This window comes from Tetranychus urticae, chromosome 3 (assembly GCF_039701765.1).
Source record: "Tetranychus urticae isolate SD_2017Ah chromosome 3, NJAU_TeUrti_SD_1.0, whole genome shotgun sequence".
In the NCBI taxonomy this organism is placed as follows: domain Eukaryota; kingdom Metazoa; phylum Arthropoda; class Arachnida; order Trombidiformes; family Tetranychidae; genus Tetranychus; species Tetranychus urticae.
This window is the reverse complement of record NC_142960.1, coordinates 11,748,560-11,765,583: the sequence shown is the minus strand read 5'-3', so window position 1 is coordinate 11,765,583 and position 17,024 is coordinate 11,748,560. Positions and strand designations below refer to the sequence as shown.

At 33.0% G+C, this 17,024-nt stretch overlaps 2 protein-coding genes and 1 long non-coding RNA gene across 3 annotated transcripts in view; 1 reads left to right on the top strand and 2 right to left on the bottom strand.

The window, feature by feature from the left end:
• Positions 1 to 3,991, bottom strand: part of LOC107359455 (5-hydroxytryptamine receptor-like) — a 39,281-nt gene extending 35,290 nt beyond the window's left edge. Inside the window, exon 1 of the mRNA XM_089268976.1 lies at positions 3,239 to 3,991. Within this exon, the coding sequence (XP_089125102.1) occupies positions 3,239 to 3,991 (753 nt within the window). The remainder of the gene's footprint in view (positions 1 to 3,238) is intronic.
• LOC149093369 (uncharacterized) lies at positions 1,672 to 7,953 on the top strand. The gene is made up of 4 exons (XR_016199698.1): positions 1,672 to 2,102; positions 2,908 to 3,101; positions 3,246 to 4,003; positions 6,459 to 7,953. It is a non-coding gene; the product is annotated as an uncharacterized LOC149093369 (long non-coding RNA).
• Positions 7,954 to 11,661: 3,708 nt separating this feature from the next.
• Positions 11,662 to 17,007, bottom strand: LOC107365578 (histone-lysine N-methyltransferase SETD2). Its single transcript, XM_015933111.3, has 2 exons — positions 12,059 to 17,007; positions 11,662 to 11,977 (listed from the first exon to the last, which is right to left on the bottom strand). The coding sequence occupies exons 1-2, from the start codon at positions 16,841 to 16,843 to the stop codon at positions 11,786 to 11,788; spliced, it is 4,977 nt and encodes a 1,658-aa protein (XP_015788597.2). The 5' UTR covers positions 16,844 to 17,007; the 3' UTR covers positions 11,662 to 11,785.
• Positions 17,008 to 17,024: the final 17 nt, after the last annotated feature.

Genomic DNA, 17,024 nt, shown 5'->3' with positions numbered 1-17,024 from the left:
AATGAAGTTAATAGGAATAAAAAGGTTAAAGCAAATGATGAAGGTAAACACAACGAAAATCAAGGTTTCCTATTAATGTTAATCAGTGTTTATTTTGTCAAAAATATAGCAAATTAAATGACACCATTTACTAGGCTAATAATATTGTATTGTTGTTGTTTTTACGCGCCATTAATAATGTTCAACTAATTGTTCATTATTGTTTAAATTGTAAGATTACATTGAGATTCGTTGTGTTTACACCAATTTAACCAGTTTTAACCTAATGTTAACACCTTATCTGAAATTGCAGACTCAGCATACGGAATTGATTTTTAATCGCCCAATTCAATGGCTATTGTTACTTAACCTTTCATCATTTAATCTCAACAAATAACTGGTCAAATAGTACAAAGGAAAGGAGGAAGTCTGACCATTATTGACAATATCACCTTTAAACCCTCAACAGCATTGTCATCATCAACAGTTATTAGTTAATCTCTTTTCATTTGTTACTTCGGATGCTTAGAAATGTTTGAAAGTAACCTTTTTTATCAATACAACTTGTTGATGGTCAAGTTTAATTAAAATTAAATTTTCATTAATACAGTTAAATGTGGCGCCCTTTTGTTGTGCTTCATTTTATACGCCTACATTTTAAGATTCCCTCTTTCAATTTGAAAATGTATTTATTCAACCGTTATTTTTTAATTTGTCTTTAAGTGTCTTTTATGTTCAGTGTTTATTCAGTGTATTAAATGATTTGATTTTTTTCTTTCGTGTCTAATACATGATGGTCAAACTCAAGATTGAGATGTTGAAGGGACATTTTACCTATAAGCGAAAGCAAGAGTCGAGCAAAGGATGTCGAGGTTAAAAGTGCTTTTCGTTTCAACAGGTTAACTGGATGGTGTGAGCTATTATTTGTCTAATAAATATAATTGGCGTCAGTTATTTAGCAAGTTCCACTCACGAAATTTTGGCCAGTTTGACTTTTGACATTTTTCTCGTTATAAAGATGCAATTGTTGATACAAATTACGGCTAACGGACTAATGCTGTTTAAGCTAACGTATGCTGTTGATGGTTTCTTGAAAAGCTAATAAGAGTTCCATTTGTTGATCACAGTTTAATGGGAAAACATTATCATGAAATTGCCTGTTCGTCCCTCATATTTTTCTCAACAACACATTTCCGGATAATTTAGAATCCACCGAACCTTGTCCTTTCTGTTAACCTGATCAAACAGTTTGATTTAAATTTACTGTGAAATTACCATAAACGGGATAAAGTCAACTTCTAGTTAAATTCAATTTAGTCATCAAGATTTATGAGGATCGGATGTATTCAGAGGTTGTTTAATGTTACTAAATGATTTTGCTTAGACATGACAAAAGTTTAATTTCAATTGATTTATTTATCAAGCGATCCAAGACTGACACCATTCTTCTAACCACCACTTTACTGATTTTAAATGGTAAATAGCTTTTCAGGCTAAACAAGCGTTCCTAAATCCATTTTGTTGGCTAATTTTGGTTGGACACTTTTTCAAGGCGACATGACACTTGGCTCTCATCACCAGTCCAATTAATGTTAACATCAACATGCAATCTGCAAGCAGAAAGTAGCTGCCATAAATAATAAATAAACATATCATCAGTAATATCATGAGGATGCTGTTTCATTGCCAGTTTATTTGTTGAAAAAAGGTCCAACCAGCAAAAGAGAAAGATTTTAATATTTATAATTTACTATTTAGTATATTTTAGTCACGCAATCAACAATCAGTTTGATCCTCTGAATTCAAAGTAATCACATTTATTTATTTATTTATCCATTTCTAGCTTGTTTATCACCATTTAACAAACCCTGTTAATTGAATTAAATTATAAACCAGTCATCTGTATTCAACGAAAGATGAAATGACCAAGTAAAAGGTGCCAACTGGAACTAGCCAAGGAAAGGAACCAAGCAAAGCCAAGCTGAAAATTGATTGATATTAGCAATGAATCGCAACATTGTATTCGCATAAACCTTACATCAAACTGCATCCCTAAATAGCATTTAATGTCAACCAAAAGCAATTGCAAGATGAGAAATGATGCAAGGTAAAAGGAGATAAAGGTAAATCTTGCAACAAAAAAAGAGTAGGAAAGAAGAGAAGAAAAAATAATTTCAAGAATGATACTTATGATGGAAGCGAATAGGAAAACGAGAATGATAATGACGCTAAATCCCAAGTAAAACAGTTATCCTAATACTCCTACATTGGCAAGGGAAGAAGATTATTCAAAGCAATTACCTTAACTAAGTTCAATTAATTTGGCTAAAATTGACTGTTTTTTGCTTGTTTTTCATCATCAACAAGTAAAATCAAAAGAAGCTCAAAACGACTTATATCTCAACTTGAAGTCTATCAATTGAGAATCTCAATTTCCCTTGCTGCTTAATTTACCTTTAAGATGAATTTCTTTCTACTCTCATTATCATCATTATCATCATTATTACCAAATCCATTGATTCTTTGATAGTAAACAATTTTCAATATAACCTTTTGTATAGACTTTTTTTATACCAGTGAATACATTGTTTGCGTTTAAGGTTAAAAAAAGTTTGGCTTGACTTTCCCTTTTCCCACTAATTATTGTAGAGATGATAATTTACCTTTAATAATTAGACATTATTCATTCTTTCTCATTCCTACCTTTCATTAATTTGTGATATTAGAAGGACAGAGAGAACGAGAGAGAGAAAAAAAAATTGTAATGACAATAATTAATCATCTACAGAATGATATAGCCTTTCAATTTTCTTTTGCTGATTGCAATTGTAATTTCATCAACAACATAACACAATTTATTCCTGTTTTGAATGTTAATGGTAAAATTTTTGATGCAAATTTGAGCTCATTTTTTCTTTCTCTTCACAGGCTTGTGGAAAGGTTTAGACAAGGAAATGACACCATGTTTCAAATGATTTCATTATGACCATGAATAAGCTGAAAGCTGTAACTATTAATTTGTTATAATTGGTATTCTTTGGATGGAAACGTGAAGAAGTACAGAAAAAAAAATGATTGAAAGAAAGTAGCAAATGAAGAAGCTACTTGAGATGCAGTAAAAGGTAAGTTCAAAGGGAATATCAGAGAGAAGGCAAAAAAAACAGATTGAATTATATTTATGATTGCTGTTTGAATTGAAAATGATGGATGTTGATATAATTATTGATGTTATCATTAAACTAAAAATGTCAATCTTTACCTTATAGATTTTCCAGTAAAGAAATAAAATGACTACCAAAGGAGCATAGAAACTTGAAACGGTGGCAAAAATTTGATATGCAATGTCTTGTGATATGAGGCAAGTCTTTTCCTCCTCTAGACGCTTTAAAAAGTGTGGATCTTTCCAGCCCAAGACTGGTGCCAACGAGACTAGAAGGGAAACTGTCCAAACAGCGGTAATCATTTTACCAACCAGGGAAAGGTCTCGTTCCTTGATGTGATTTACTCGGGTTACTGCCCAGTAACGGTCCAAGGCGATGGCAAGAAGATGAAGGATAGAGGCAGTGCAACAAAGGACATCGGCCGAGATCCAAATTTCACAGAGAAACGAGCCAAAAGTCCATTCACCGGTTACCTCGTAAAAAGCACTGATGGGCATCACTGTACAAGCAACCATAAAGTCTGCAATGGCCAGGGAGAGGACAAGATAGTTGCCCACTCGGCGCAAGATGCGATCAAAAAGGATGGCATAGATGACAAAAATGTTTCCCAAGATGGTACAAAAGATGAGCACTCCAAGAGCCGAGGAGATGGCAATGGTAAATGGTGATGATGAAAATGATGATGATGGTGATATAAATGAGGCTGATGAAGATTGATGAAGGCGCACTTCTGTTGACACATTTGGATTAAACAGTAATGATGAGTGAAATGAGGTTGACACTGGATATGATATTGTTGTTGGTGATGGTGATGATGATAAGTCACTTGTTGGATCAACGTTGGTGTACATAACTTTTCACTGGTAAATTCATTTATCCAAGTTTACCTAACATCAACTTTACGCTCTTGAAATAAACTGGTGTAACAAAGGTAAAGATAAAGATGAAAGTGATGGTAATGATGATTGAATATCCTCTCTTCTTACTTTAATAATTGAAGGAAAAGACTGTTATTCTGGTTAACAGGGAGGAAACGAAAAGTTTTTCAATGAATTACATCTTTTCTTCTCTTGTTATTCCATCTTGTAATGTTTTTTTCTCCTTCTCGTTCCAGGTAACAATTACAATAATTAACTTTTCATTTCTGAATTATTGTAAAAGAGAGTTAAGATGATGGGCAAGCAAATTCACTGGAAAAACGATTTTCTTTTTTTCTTTTTCTCTATTTATATTGAAACTCTAGACTTGCAATCCTATGAAAGTTGAATGGAAATGAAAATTTTTCAAGTTTTTTGGAAGGTTTTTTTTCTATCACGGAAAGAGGGACAAAAATAAAGAGATTTAAGGGTAAAAGCAAGGGAAAATATCACATTCTCTTCATTTTCATTCCTTTTCTTTTTCGTCTTCTTCTTCTTTTCTAGTTATTTTCATGAAAAATCAGTCTTGATTTTCCTTTTCGTCTTTTTTTTCTTGTTCTCTCTCTTTGCTTCTGTTTCAAAGTTTAGGTGTTTGTTTTAGCTTGATCAATGTCAACTGAAATAACTTCTTGGATTCTTGACATGAGCTGAGTATAACTTTACAGAGGGAAAAAGGGAAAGTGGAAGAGAAAGAGAAGAAGAGAAGATGACTTGAAGATGAGAAAGAAATTCAGTATCTAAAGGTAGTAAAATGATAAGTTGGTGAATGATGAAAAGGAAAGAAAATGTTTTCTCTCTTTCACTCTTTCGTCCTTTCTCAACCTTCTGGTCAAATCATGATTGCAAGAGTAAAAAAAAGAGTCACTTTTTATGAGAAATTGTTGGTTAGAGTTGAAAAACTTCTGCTAAAGACATGAGAATGATTTAGTTAACTGTGTTTGTGTGTTGATGATGATCAACAAAGAAGTGAAACAAGAAAAAGAAGAAGAGCGAAAAAAAGTTTGACTTTGAAAGGATAACTCTTTTTTCACTCCCAACTTCTCACTCCCAGTTCAACTCAACTCAGTCATCCATTCAGGCAAAAGATTCTGCGCCTTTAACCATCCTTTTCATCTCTATTTATTATGAATTAATCAAAATTAAATTGAAAATTGATCAAAAATTTTAACAGAAAATACAGATTTCACAAGAAAAATCATCTTCACAATAAGATGAAGAAAAAAGGACAAAACAAAGTGTTTTGAACAAAGAAAAGCTCAAGTAACAGTTAACAAATTTTGAAGATAAACTTCTTTTCATGTTGCTTTCCTCATGACAAGAATCACAATGGAAATAGTTTTACCATGTAATGAAATATCTACTTGAAAAGTTGACGATTAATTTTTGATTTATATTTAATCGAAGGGAAAAAAATGTTGAAAATGTTGCCTTGGCGAAGCCAAAGAAAAGGTCTTTTAAAGCAAGAAAAGTCAACCATCACAAAGTGTGTAAATCAAGTTTGTGGTGAATTGTTAGCCAGAAATATCATGAGCCTTAAAGGAATTGAAATTTTTCCTTAAACAAAAAGTTAATCACTCTTCATCAATCATTTACAAGATTGAGAAGAAGGTGAATTAATGTCACTTTCCACTGATTCTGTTTGAAACAATGGTTTCAGTGAAAACCAGACAAACTTTGAATTTGATCGGCAAAAATGTTGCCAAAGAAGAATTTTTTTTGAAAAAATCTTTAACCATTGGTTCCATTGGTAACTATCTCGACTCGAGTCGAGTTCATTTTTTCCTGATTAAACATGAAAAGTTGAAAAGGGAAACAATTGAACGTTTCTTTTTCCAACCAACAATTTTTACATTGGAAACCTTTACAACTCTTTGCAACCCAAAAAACAAACTGTAAAATCAACACTAACATTTTGTTTTAATGGCTTCTCCTTTACCTTAACAAGAATGGAAACTAATCTTTTCTCATCTTCACTTTTATCTTCATCTTTCATCTTGCCAGTTATTCTTGTGATTTAAACTTGTTTTTTCTTCTTCTTAACAATTCTTTCTCGTCTTCTCTATGAATCATTATTCTTGTTCAATTTGAACATCTTATAACAGCAATCAACTATTACATGTAAAGGATGACTATCATGACAATAATAGTGTAAGAAAGCAAATAAACAACTTGCAAGAGTTATAACCATCAAATTGAATTCCATGTGGGGTCACAATGAACAATGTTAACCATGTGGTTTGTCACAGTGTATTAAATACAGTCAGATAAATAGCATCTTACATGTAATACCTTTTACCTCAACTTTATTTTTCAGTTTCAATTTAAATCTCTCAAGAAAAAAAATAATCACTTTTCCTTTTCTGGTTTTTTTTTCTCGTAAAAACTGTTTCTTCTCTTGTAGCAAGTCTCTTTATCTGTTGCTGTTGCTGGTCATTTCAATGGTCCATTTTGATGATCCAAATGGGAACCAAAAATTCAATAATTTAATGAACCTGGAACATGAAAGACTCGGTGAGAGCTGGACACAGTGAAAAACATTTCCATCATAATCCATGTTGACATAATATCAAATGGATCTTTAATTGAAACCATATTTACAAAGCAGTCCAATTATTACGCTGATTTATGGTCATAGCTGTTTCCCTCGGAGATTTCATATTGTGTCATGATTGAAGTGTCTCCAATTTTCAAGAACATTCACTTATAATTGTCAGCCATTTTCTGGAAACGCAATTATCAGTTGAGAACTTGATAAATCTGTTTCCACCGGAAAATACATCAGTGAAAATATTCACAATATTGAACAGTCAATGTGAAGCTTTTCATTCGCTTGTCATTACTTTGGTTACTTCAAGATCTTTTCCTAAAGCGACTGGAAATAAATATTCCGAACCTTCTCAAATCTTGAAAACGCTGCTATAATATAAGATGGAAATGGCCAAAGATCAAATATTAAGAATAAAATACTTTGGAATATTTGTGAAAATTTCTTTCACCAATCAATCTTTCAGTCATCTTCAACTCAACCGTTGATCGTGCCTGTTGATTCAATTGTGGTTGACTTTGATTTTTTAGAAAATATTTTGAAAATTTTGTTCAAGTTTTCTGGTTTATAATTGACTAGTTGGTTAAAAAATGTGCCTAAATTGCTAAGTTTACAAAAAGATTGAAAAATCGTAAAGTTGCTCAAATGAGCAAATCTACTTTTACTTTATCAAATTGTCTTCCAACTCGGAAAGTAAAGGCTTTACATGGAGACATTCTGATATTCACATTGAATTCAGATGTTGAACCACTTTAATCCTTTCCCTTTTATTTGCCATTTTGCTTTGGCTGATGCACTTTTATATGCTCATTTCACCTTCAATATCTCAAGCTTTATTGTTTTTACTCTTGACGATGATGAAGATGGTGTGATACATAATAAAGGCAATGAAGAGAGACTCTTAGTTTTATTGTCTGTTTCGTTCAATTATCAGTAAAATGAGTACATAAATGAGATAATAAATACATATAAACTAATGCATCTCAACAATCAATTGATGTTCACTGACGTTTCACTAATTTATATACATACTAATACATGGCATATTCAGGTAGACAAGACTTGTCACTTCTATAAGAATCATTTAAACTCGATTAACGAAAAGAAATTATTTTCGAGCATTTATTCGCAATTCAATTGACAAAAATATTTGAGTGAAAATTTAAAGTTGATCAATGTTTTGATCGTTTCCTATGAAATGAATTGTTGTCCAAAAATATCTCGACAACAATTATCAATTTCAAGCCAATAATGCCTTTTATTTTTGTCCTTTTTCCTCCTTCTTGTTGAACCCAAAAGTTGAACAAGCCTATTAAACAATCGACATAATCTTTGACTCTTTTATTTTTCATTTCAATTCTACTTGTATTTACCAAATTAAATGATAAATGTTAATATGCTTTTGCTTTATTTTATTAATAAATACTGGGATCAAAACTTACAAATTGAAGTACTTTATTGTTCAACCAAATATTAAAGTAAATTATTTACTAATTCAACTTGAAAAGCTTTACCAGCTTTACAATTTCAATCAACCTTAAACCTTTCCATTAATCATTCAATTGATTATCTGATGATGATTTAAACTCAAGTCAACTTTCCCAGACTGGGAAGGTTAAAAATGAAACTTGATTACATTACAAATCAATAATAATCTAATGGAAACTCGAGTAACTCCATTTCAACTGTAAACATGATATTTTCGCTATTCTTTTCATTCATTTTTCTTTCAAAGTAAAATTCAAAAACCCAAATCTGTACCTAAGTTTCAGTTTCAATCTGTTCAGATAACGTGTTACAACGCACAAAGGAACTACATCAAGTAATGTCTCAAAATATTCAGATTTTTACCCAATCTCTAAAAAAGCTTCAATAAATTGTAAAATATATCTTCTTTGAAGTCAAGTCAATCTTGTAACCAAAGTCAACCTAAAATGATTGATTCTTTCTGCATTCAAATCAAGGTTGACCAAATAAATCAAATTTTCACGTTTGTCTGTTTTGTGCAACAGATTGCCTGAAAACTTTCAGAGAACTGATGATTTTTTGGTAAAATATCATGGCAATTGGATATGAATTTTAACTCTTACGGCAAGTCTTTCAGCCATCTAAATTCATCTGTGACAAGACGTGAACCTTTTTTTACAATCCAATTTGTCTAATTTTGGAGAAAATGCTTTCAACTTGAATTGTATTTTTTGTCCAAATATGATACATTAATATGATACAAAATGAGAAAAATTACTTTACTATTCATACCATAACAACACATTACAATTTCAAGTTATCCAGTGATTTTACTGTTTGTTTAACCACTTTTTTTTAACGCAAATGTAACCATTCTCTGTGTCGTTTAAATGCTAATAATAATGAAACTTGAAATGGATGATTTATTTATCAAGATTGATATGTGAATAAATTGCGTTGAATAAGGAAACATTGGAATATGACAAAAGAGTAAAAGTTGAAAGAAGAATTGGAAAGCCAAAAAATAGGTTTAAAGTTATGGTCAGATTCCTATTACATTTGTTGGGTGGACAAGAGGAAAAATTGAGACAAAAACAAAAGGATAATGTTGATAAAGCTATTATGATGACCCTTGTGTATCATGTGGCTAAAAATGATATCAAACTTGAATCATAATGAACATGAGAATGAAAATTTATCTCTTCAAATGGTTCAATAATGTGGAAGCATGGAGGTCAATCTTTGTACCTTTTATCATTGAGTAACAATATGAAAATAAAGCCATAAAAATATGATGAAAAAGCGGATGAAATAGGAAAGGATAATTTGAAAATAAAAGGCAAAAAAATGAAAATTTTATAATCCAAAGAGAGAATCAAATTTCACCCAAATTTCACCATTTTTGGGTCGCAAGTAATTATTTTTGTCTATTAGCAGGTAATCTTTTCACAGGTCACATTCATGGAGGAATTAATGGAAAAGGGAAAAATTGGTTTCCAATGATTTATGATTTTTGCCTGTTTGTTATGATTAATTTAGTGCTAGATCAATCAATGGTTAAGTCAAGAGTCAGACAATTGAAGGGTAAAAATGTGTGAATCTTTCATTGAGACAAAAGAAGTGGTTCAATTGATATTTGTTGATTATGAAAATAAAGATGAAAATGAAGATGAAATATAAAGAGAGTCATGATGATTGTGTTGGTAAGATGTTAAAGCTGGAAAATAAATAATTTAATTTGATCATATTAATGGTATTAATGAAAGTCTTGAGCATTATATTGTAAAGAAGATGAACAATTTTATTGGCAAAGATTATTATTAAAAGGCATAAGTACTTTTGTGTTATCAATTCGTAAACAATTTACTTGCTGTTGTTTTTGTTTGATGCTTTTGCTTGCGCTAATAACATGGAGGAACAAGAAAAACATGGAAACTCTCAGTGGAATGCTGAATAACATTGGCAATGAGCTAAATAATAATATAATAATAAAGCACTTAACCAGTTCAATTGCATTTTATTTACCATTTGACATAACATTACTTATCAATGATCATTTTTCATCTCAATTTAATTCACCTTTTTCTTCATCATCATTTGTTTCTCTTGACTTGCCCATCATCATCAACAAATAGCAATTTTTAATTTCATTTAAAAGGTAAAGGTAAAAAACGTGATTTTTATTGCTAAATATTGTGATATTATGAACAAAAAATAATTACTTTTCTGGGAATGAAACAAATTTCCTTTCAATAAGCCAATTGAACACAGTTTTGTAATTTTGTATCATTACATTTATAAGTCTTTATTGGTTTTCATTTTCATTTTTGTTTCCCTTTTAAATTAAATTATTGATTGATTCAATTTTTAGAGCTATAAACAATGATTAGTAATTGTTGGGTAAAATGGACAGGAAAAATGTTGTTTAACCTAATGATACTTTGGGGGCAACAATTTAAAATTAGGTTTCATTGACTGAAACTGATTGGTTTACCTTGTTGATTGCTAATTGTGTTTTGATTGAGTAAAAGTTGTACTGATGAAAATGATCCAAATCTTTGAACCATTACAATTTATCGAGTAATAAGGGTTATAATGGTGACCAAAGTTTCAAGACTATGATAATAATGATTATCACATTGACAAACATTTGTTGACTTGTAACCTGACTTTTTATATTATTTATGTTATTCCTTGCAACTCTACTTCTTTCTTTGCCTTCTCTCATTTTCAGCCTTTCGAGCCTTTTCTTGATCTTTTTTGGTCTTTTTTTGTTGGGTCCATCTTTAGTTTCCTTCGTAACTTCTAGCCATCAGTTTGACTCTACTTGTTTTTATTGGGATCCCAACTTTGTAAATGGTTGATTGATTCAATTATTATTACAGAATGAGTGTCATTATAATAATAGTTTGTCTATCTATATATTATCATTTCTTTCACCAAACACTGGGAATCTTTTTTCCAATCATCAGATTCCTTAGATGAACGTCACAATTCCCCTGGAGATTGATATAGTCTTTACTGTTGTTTGTCTATTTTTCCATGTTGTTGTTGTTGTTCAGCTTGCACAATATATATAATAATAGTATGTTCATGTTCATCATGAAAAATCGAGTTTACTCATACATTCAACTTTCATTTCTGACTACGAGTAATAATATTTATAAGAAGTTATTCAATTATTTTCAATGTTTCATAAACAGTTCGCATCAGCGGTTTAAAAGGAGAAAGCTGTTTCTTAACTAGAAAATTATTGCCTTCAGTTGTTTTTTTCTTCTTCTTCTTCATGAGCCAATGTAATCATCACAATCTTGTTTGATTTCAACCGGTTGTTATAAACAATGATAAAAAATAGGGTCTTCAGAGTCAACAGGACGCTGGATAAGATTAGATTACTCCAAATTAATCTTAAATGATATATTATTAATGACTGTATTGAATTATCACGCCATTTCCAATGAATATTACTTTTTTCTCTCCTTTCTTTGTTAATCTCGTTTCTTAAGGTTTGCCTTGTTTAAATTAATATTTGCTAGCAATTCATTAATCGAATGGAACCTTGTTCATTCAAACAAAAACTTGTCACTTGGTGTTTGAGTTTGTCTTTCATATTGCTTTATGCTTTATACAAATTGAATGAAAAATTAGACAAGCATTGAACATTGCATTTCGTTAATTTGTTATATGGGTTTAATGATATTTTTTTTGTTTTTTTTTCATGAGTTGGGTGAACACTTTTCTTTATCCTTACAAATCTCTTCATTTGATTCGGGCCTGTAGATGGGTCCCTTGTTGGCCATGTATTTTTTTACATACTCTTTTGCTTTATGTTTAACTGTTTCACTACAACATAAATCTTCGGTGTTTCGACAGTGCCGCAACTCCTTAAGCATTACAAAATGAGTCAACTGTAAAAAAGAGAGAAGACAAAAAATTAGTAAAATGGTAAATAAAGGCATTTTCGTATCAACATTGTTGAATATACTTACTCGTCGAGCAACATATTTAAAATCTTCATTACACAAAATTCGTCCAACTCTACAATCAATTTTTCTATAAGGATTAAGACAGTATTTAATGTGCTCAGACATCTCGGCTTTAAACTTTTCCTTGATCCGTCTTTCACTTTTGTCACTCCTGTCTCTTCTATTGGATGCAATCAGGTCGCCATCATTGATTTCCATGAGGGATGAAAAATTTCTTACAATTGAATTGTTACTATTATTAATGGTACTGTTATGATGAGTTCCAGTGCTATTGGTTGAAGAACGTCTTTTCCTAGGATCAGCTTCATAGGAGCCCGGTAAAGTATGACTTGGCGTACCCATACATTCACTGGTGGAATCTTCGTTGGCTGTCACATTATCAGGAGTTTTAGATTCTCCGTTGACTACTTGCTCTTCAGAAGATGCTTGAGGTGTTGTCCCTCTTGAGGATTGCGGTGCTAATGTTGGCCCATCATTGCTATTTTGAACTTCATTTTCTGAAGTAGTAGTAGTAGTTTCAGGGTTATTAGTTACTGCAGGTTTATCTGTACAAGCTTCAGTTTTGTCAGCTATCGAAGATGGATCCTGTGATGACTGCACTTCACTTGGTGTCTGTTGCTGTTGATTTGATTTTTCCAGCGTTGATTGCTCTGGTTGTACTATTGTCTCATCTTGTGAAGTATTACTGGTGGCAACATCAGTTTCTACTTTCTTTGGAGTTGCTTGCTTTTCAGACTCAAAAATTAAATTCACTTCTGGTAAATCCCATTGCACCATTTTTGTCACTCTATTATAATAATATACATTTCCTTGTTTGTCTTTTGAGCAACACCAATTGGGAGGAAGGGCTGTTTGTATTGACTCTTTGGTGAAGGAAGGTGAAAATGGTCTAGGAACATTTTCGAATACTATTGGTTCTATTTGATGACCATGAAGATCAAATGGAGGAGGGACAAAGTAACAATTATCTGGTGTTAAATAATATGTTCCTGGTGCTGGATAGACACTATTAAAGAGAGTCTCAAGACTATCATTACAATTGTTACAACTACTACTAATATTACAATTAATGCTACTAGAGTTATTATTACGAGAATTGTTCTCTTTTCTTAAGCTGGTGGTCGTTGTCGTGGTTCCTGATGGTGTTGTGGTTGAAGATGATGAAGATGAAGATGTGGTAAATGAAGATTTTTTAGATTTTTTGACAGGTACATACTCTACGCCGTAATCGGTTGAAATTACAGCCTCTTCGTCAGACATTAGAGTATGATTAAGACTATTAGTGCACTCTATTAATACAGGATTTATGAAAGATGACAAGTTTGATGATTGATTACAAACAGATGTAGCATGGATCGACTGAGAATCGGAATCAATTTGATTCTCTTCGGATCTTAATTGATCTTCTAATTTAGAAGAATGAGAAAGAGAAAAATGTTGAGAGGTAGTTGTTGAGGTGTTAATGTGATTAGGATGATGAGACTCAAGATTATATGGTTGTGCTTGGTGATAGTCATTTGATGGAGTTAGAGGTGTCAATGGGGCAACTGGAGTCACAGGCGTAGCTAAACCACTATTACTTGAATATTCACTATTAACTCCGTAACCAGAAAATGGATTAGATGGATCTGAGAACATTCCTAGAGTAGGAGGTACAGGTGGCGGTAAACTCAACAAATTAGGAGAGTTGAATAATATTCCAGATTTAAACGGACTATGGTGCGATAGTGAACTAGAGGGCAAATGATTTGAGTCGAAGTTGGGTGGTTGCGGTGCTGAAGGATGCAGACCTGGTGGTTGTCCGGCCATATGTTGTTGATGAAGCATTTGTTCATACTGTTTAATCTGTTCGTTGTATTTGTCAAGTGCTTGAGAATATTGTTTTCTCATCAGTTCCATTTCAAACTGCATTCGATAGACTTCTTTGTTAACTTTTGGAGGAGTTGGCCCTGAATTATTTTCAGAATTGACAGTGTTACCGGTTGCGTTTGAAGCTGGCGACGAAGAGTTTAAATTATTTTGTACTTGTTTTTTATCATCTGCCGGCCTTTTAGCTGATTTTTTACGCAGACCCTGCAATCCGAGTATACCAGCAATCGTATTGTCACGATTGTCGATACCTCGTTTAATTTTAGGATCGTAAACAACTGGAAGACCTTTTGCTTTTCTTTCTTGTTCCTCAATTGCTTTACGATCAGCTTCCTTTTCATCTTCAAGACGTTTCTGTCTCTCAAGCCTGGGTATTCTGAAAACTTCTTTCAAATCTTTCCAAAGATAAAGTAACTTTGAAGTCAACATTACGATATCAGGAACTGGTTTAACTATCTCTTTAGTTACCTTGTTCTCCTTACTACCCTCATCCTTGGATTCATTTCTTGACTTTAAGGATACTCGCCTACCAATAATCCTCTCAGCTACCACTGGAAGGTTGGATGTTGTTGAGGACGCATCGGTAGTTGAGGTTGATGATGAGGTTGAAGAGGATCTCGTCTCTCTCACCCTCACTGGTTCAGGTTTACCAGGCGTAGAATCTCCTGGAGTACTAGATGCAGATTGGTTTTCACTAGATGGAATCTCGGTATCAACGCCATTGATATCTTGTTTGATTTCAACTTCGCAACCAAGCTCAATCTCAACTTGCACATCGACTACTGGCGTGTCTTTAACTTCCTCCACAGGTTCTGCTACAATTGGTACAATTTCAGTATTGCTATCGACTTTCGTGTCTACAGTTTCATTTTGATTCACTATTTCCTCTTTAGATTGACTATTTATTTCCTTTTTGACGGGTTTCTCTATTGACTCAGTTGGGGCATCTTTATCTTCTTTTTTAACTTCGTCAGAAGCCTCCAGTTTCTTAGGTTGCTGATCTTCCTTCTGTTGCTGTTGCTCTTTTACTTTCACTGACTGCTCATCTCGCTTATCTTCTGTCTTAACAATAACAGTTGAAGGCAAAGATGAAGATGATATTGTTGATGGCTCCACAATGAGTGGCAGTTGCGCATTGACAGATGAAACACCATTCTTACGTTGACTTGCCTCACTTGCTGCTTGCTTGGACCATCGTTCAACTACATCTAATACTTTACTATCCTTAAGAACAGTCTTATTGGGGATCGGGAGAATGGCCAAAACTTCCAGTATTTCACCTTTGAGATAAACATCTTCAAGATCAGCCATCCAACTCCATAACAATTGCAGCCCATGATAATCTAAGAATAGTCTTAGATAAGCAATTTCAAGAGTGCCTTTGAGAACTTCTAATAGCTTGGTTCTATTGGGCGTATCTTCAGCTCGAACCATTAGTCTAGCGAGCATTAGGGTTTGTTGTCGATTTCGGATACCACCACTGGCAGTCAGCTTAGCTATTTCTTCGTCCAAACCAAGATCTTCAAATTCTTCCTCTAGACTCTTTTCTTCTTCTCCAGTCTTTTCCTGAGATCTTTGTTTTGGTGTAATAAGAGATCCGTCAATATTTATATCAGTATCATTAGTAGAACCAATAAATCCCCTGCAACAGGGTGCTTCACAATAACACTTTTGTGCTTTCTTTCCGTATCTTTGAAATTGATAATCAAAAGTGATTTCTTCTCCCGCTTCGATAAGCTTTGTAGCAAAAAATCCTATCCTTAACTCTCCATTTACAGTCCACTTTTGAGTTTCACCATTAGGATCACAGCTATGATTAATGAATCGAGTGAGATTTCCTTTGATTGTTGCATCAATTATTTCATCGCTTTTTAATGCCATGAAATAGTGATGCTCTTTATTTTCCTTGGAATACTTTTTGACCCGATTTTTAAACTCCTTGGGGTCCAAAACCTCGCCAACATATTCAACTATGAACTGGCCAGGTTGAATAACTTGCATAGCTCTGAGTCCCCATCCTTTTTTCACTGTTCTAAAAGGTTCAACTTTGGCAAATTGTTTCTTCTGGAAGCGCTTATTGGCACAATGATCGCCTAATAAGCATCGATTGCCACATTCAATCATAAGCATCCGATTAAGACAATCATCAAGACAACCAAGAACGCCTCGTTGTCTCTCTTCTTTAGTTAAAATACAATTACAAACCATACGACGCATTTCCTTTTTACATTTGGATTTTTTTCTTTCAAAAAGGTAAATGTTTTCATCAATATGGTCATAGTGTGGAACTGGTTCTGTTTCTTTAGGTATATTAGTATTTAAAGGTGCTAAGGGTGAATTCTTTGTTGTTTCATGTGCAATATTGTTTGATGAACTTGACGATGAGCTGGATGGTGATTGGGAAGAATGGTTGGCATAGCCATGGTGGTCCGTTCCATGACCAGATTCCAGTTCGCTGTTTCTCCTCCAACGTGATTTCACTTTCTCAGGTTTTAGATTTAATTGGCCCTCGGCATCTAATGTTCGGGTACTCGAGGTTGAACTATGATTAGATGATGAACGAAGATTTGGAAGGTGAGATGGTGGAAGTGGCTGTGTGAAACAATCAGAATCGGGTGTTTTGGGAGTAGAACCGTCCGGGTTATTAACATTGCTTCCACCATCAATGTTGTTACTGTTGGTAGGTGAAGTAGGGGTTTGACTGGCTGAAGGTATTGAATTACTATTAGTAACCAAACTATCATTGCTGGTCTCTGTATCATTATTGGTAATATTACAATTATCTTTATCGCTTTCCTCCGGATTGCTGTCAGTATTATTGTCGTTTTTGTTGATTACAATGTCCTCCTGTTGAGACAAATCTGAGCAGCAATTTATTGTTGCCTCGGCTGCCGATGATGCCGCCATGATTGGGATCATCCAAGAGAAAAACGCTTTAACCAGATTTACAGCTATTTTACAAGGTCAAGAGCAGATTAATTGTAAATGACAATTAAATAATATAGTTAAATTAATCAACATTGGATTAAAGATTTTCACTTTTTACATTAATTCACTTGCAGTTACAAAATTAAACAAAAAACATCAGAGAAAATGGCAT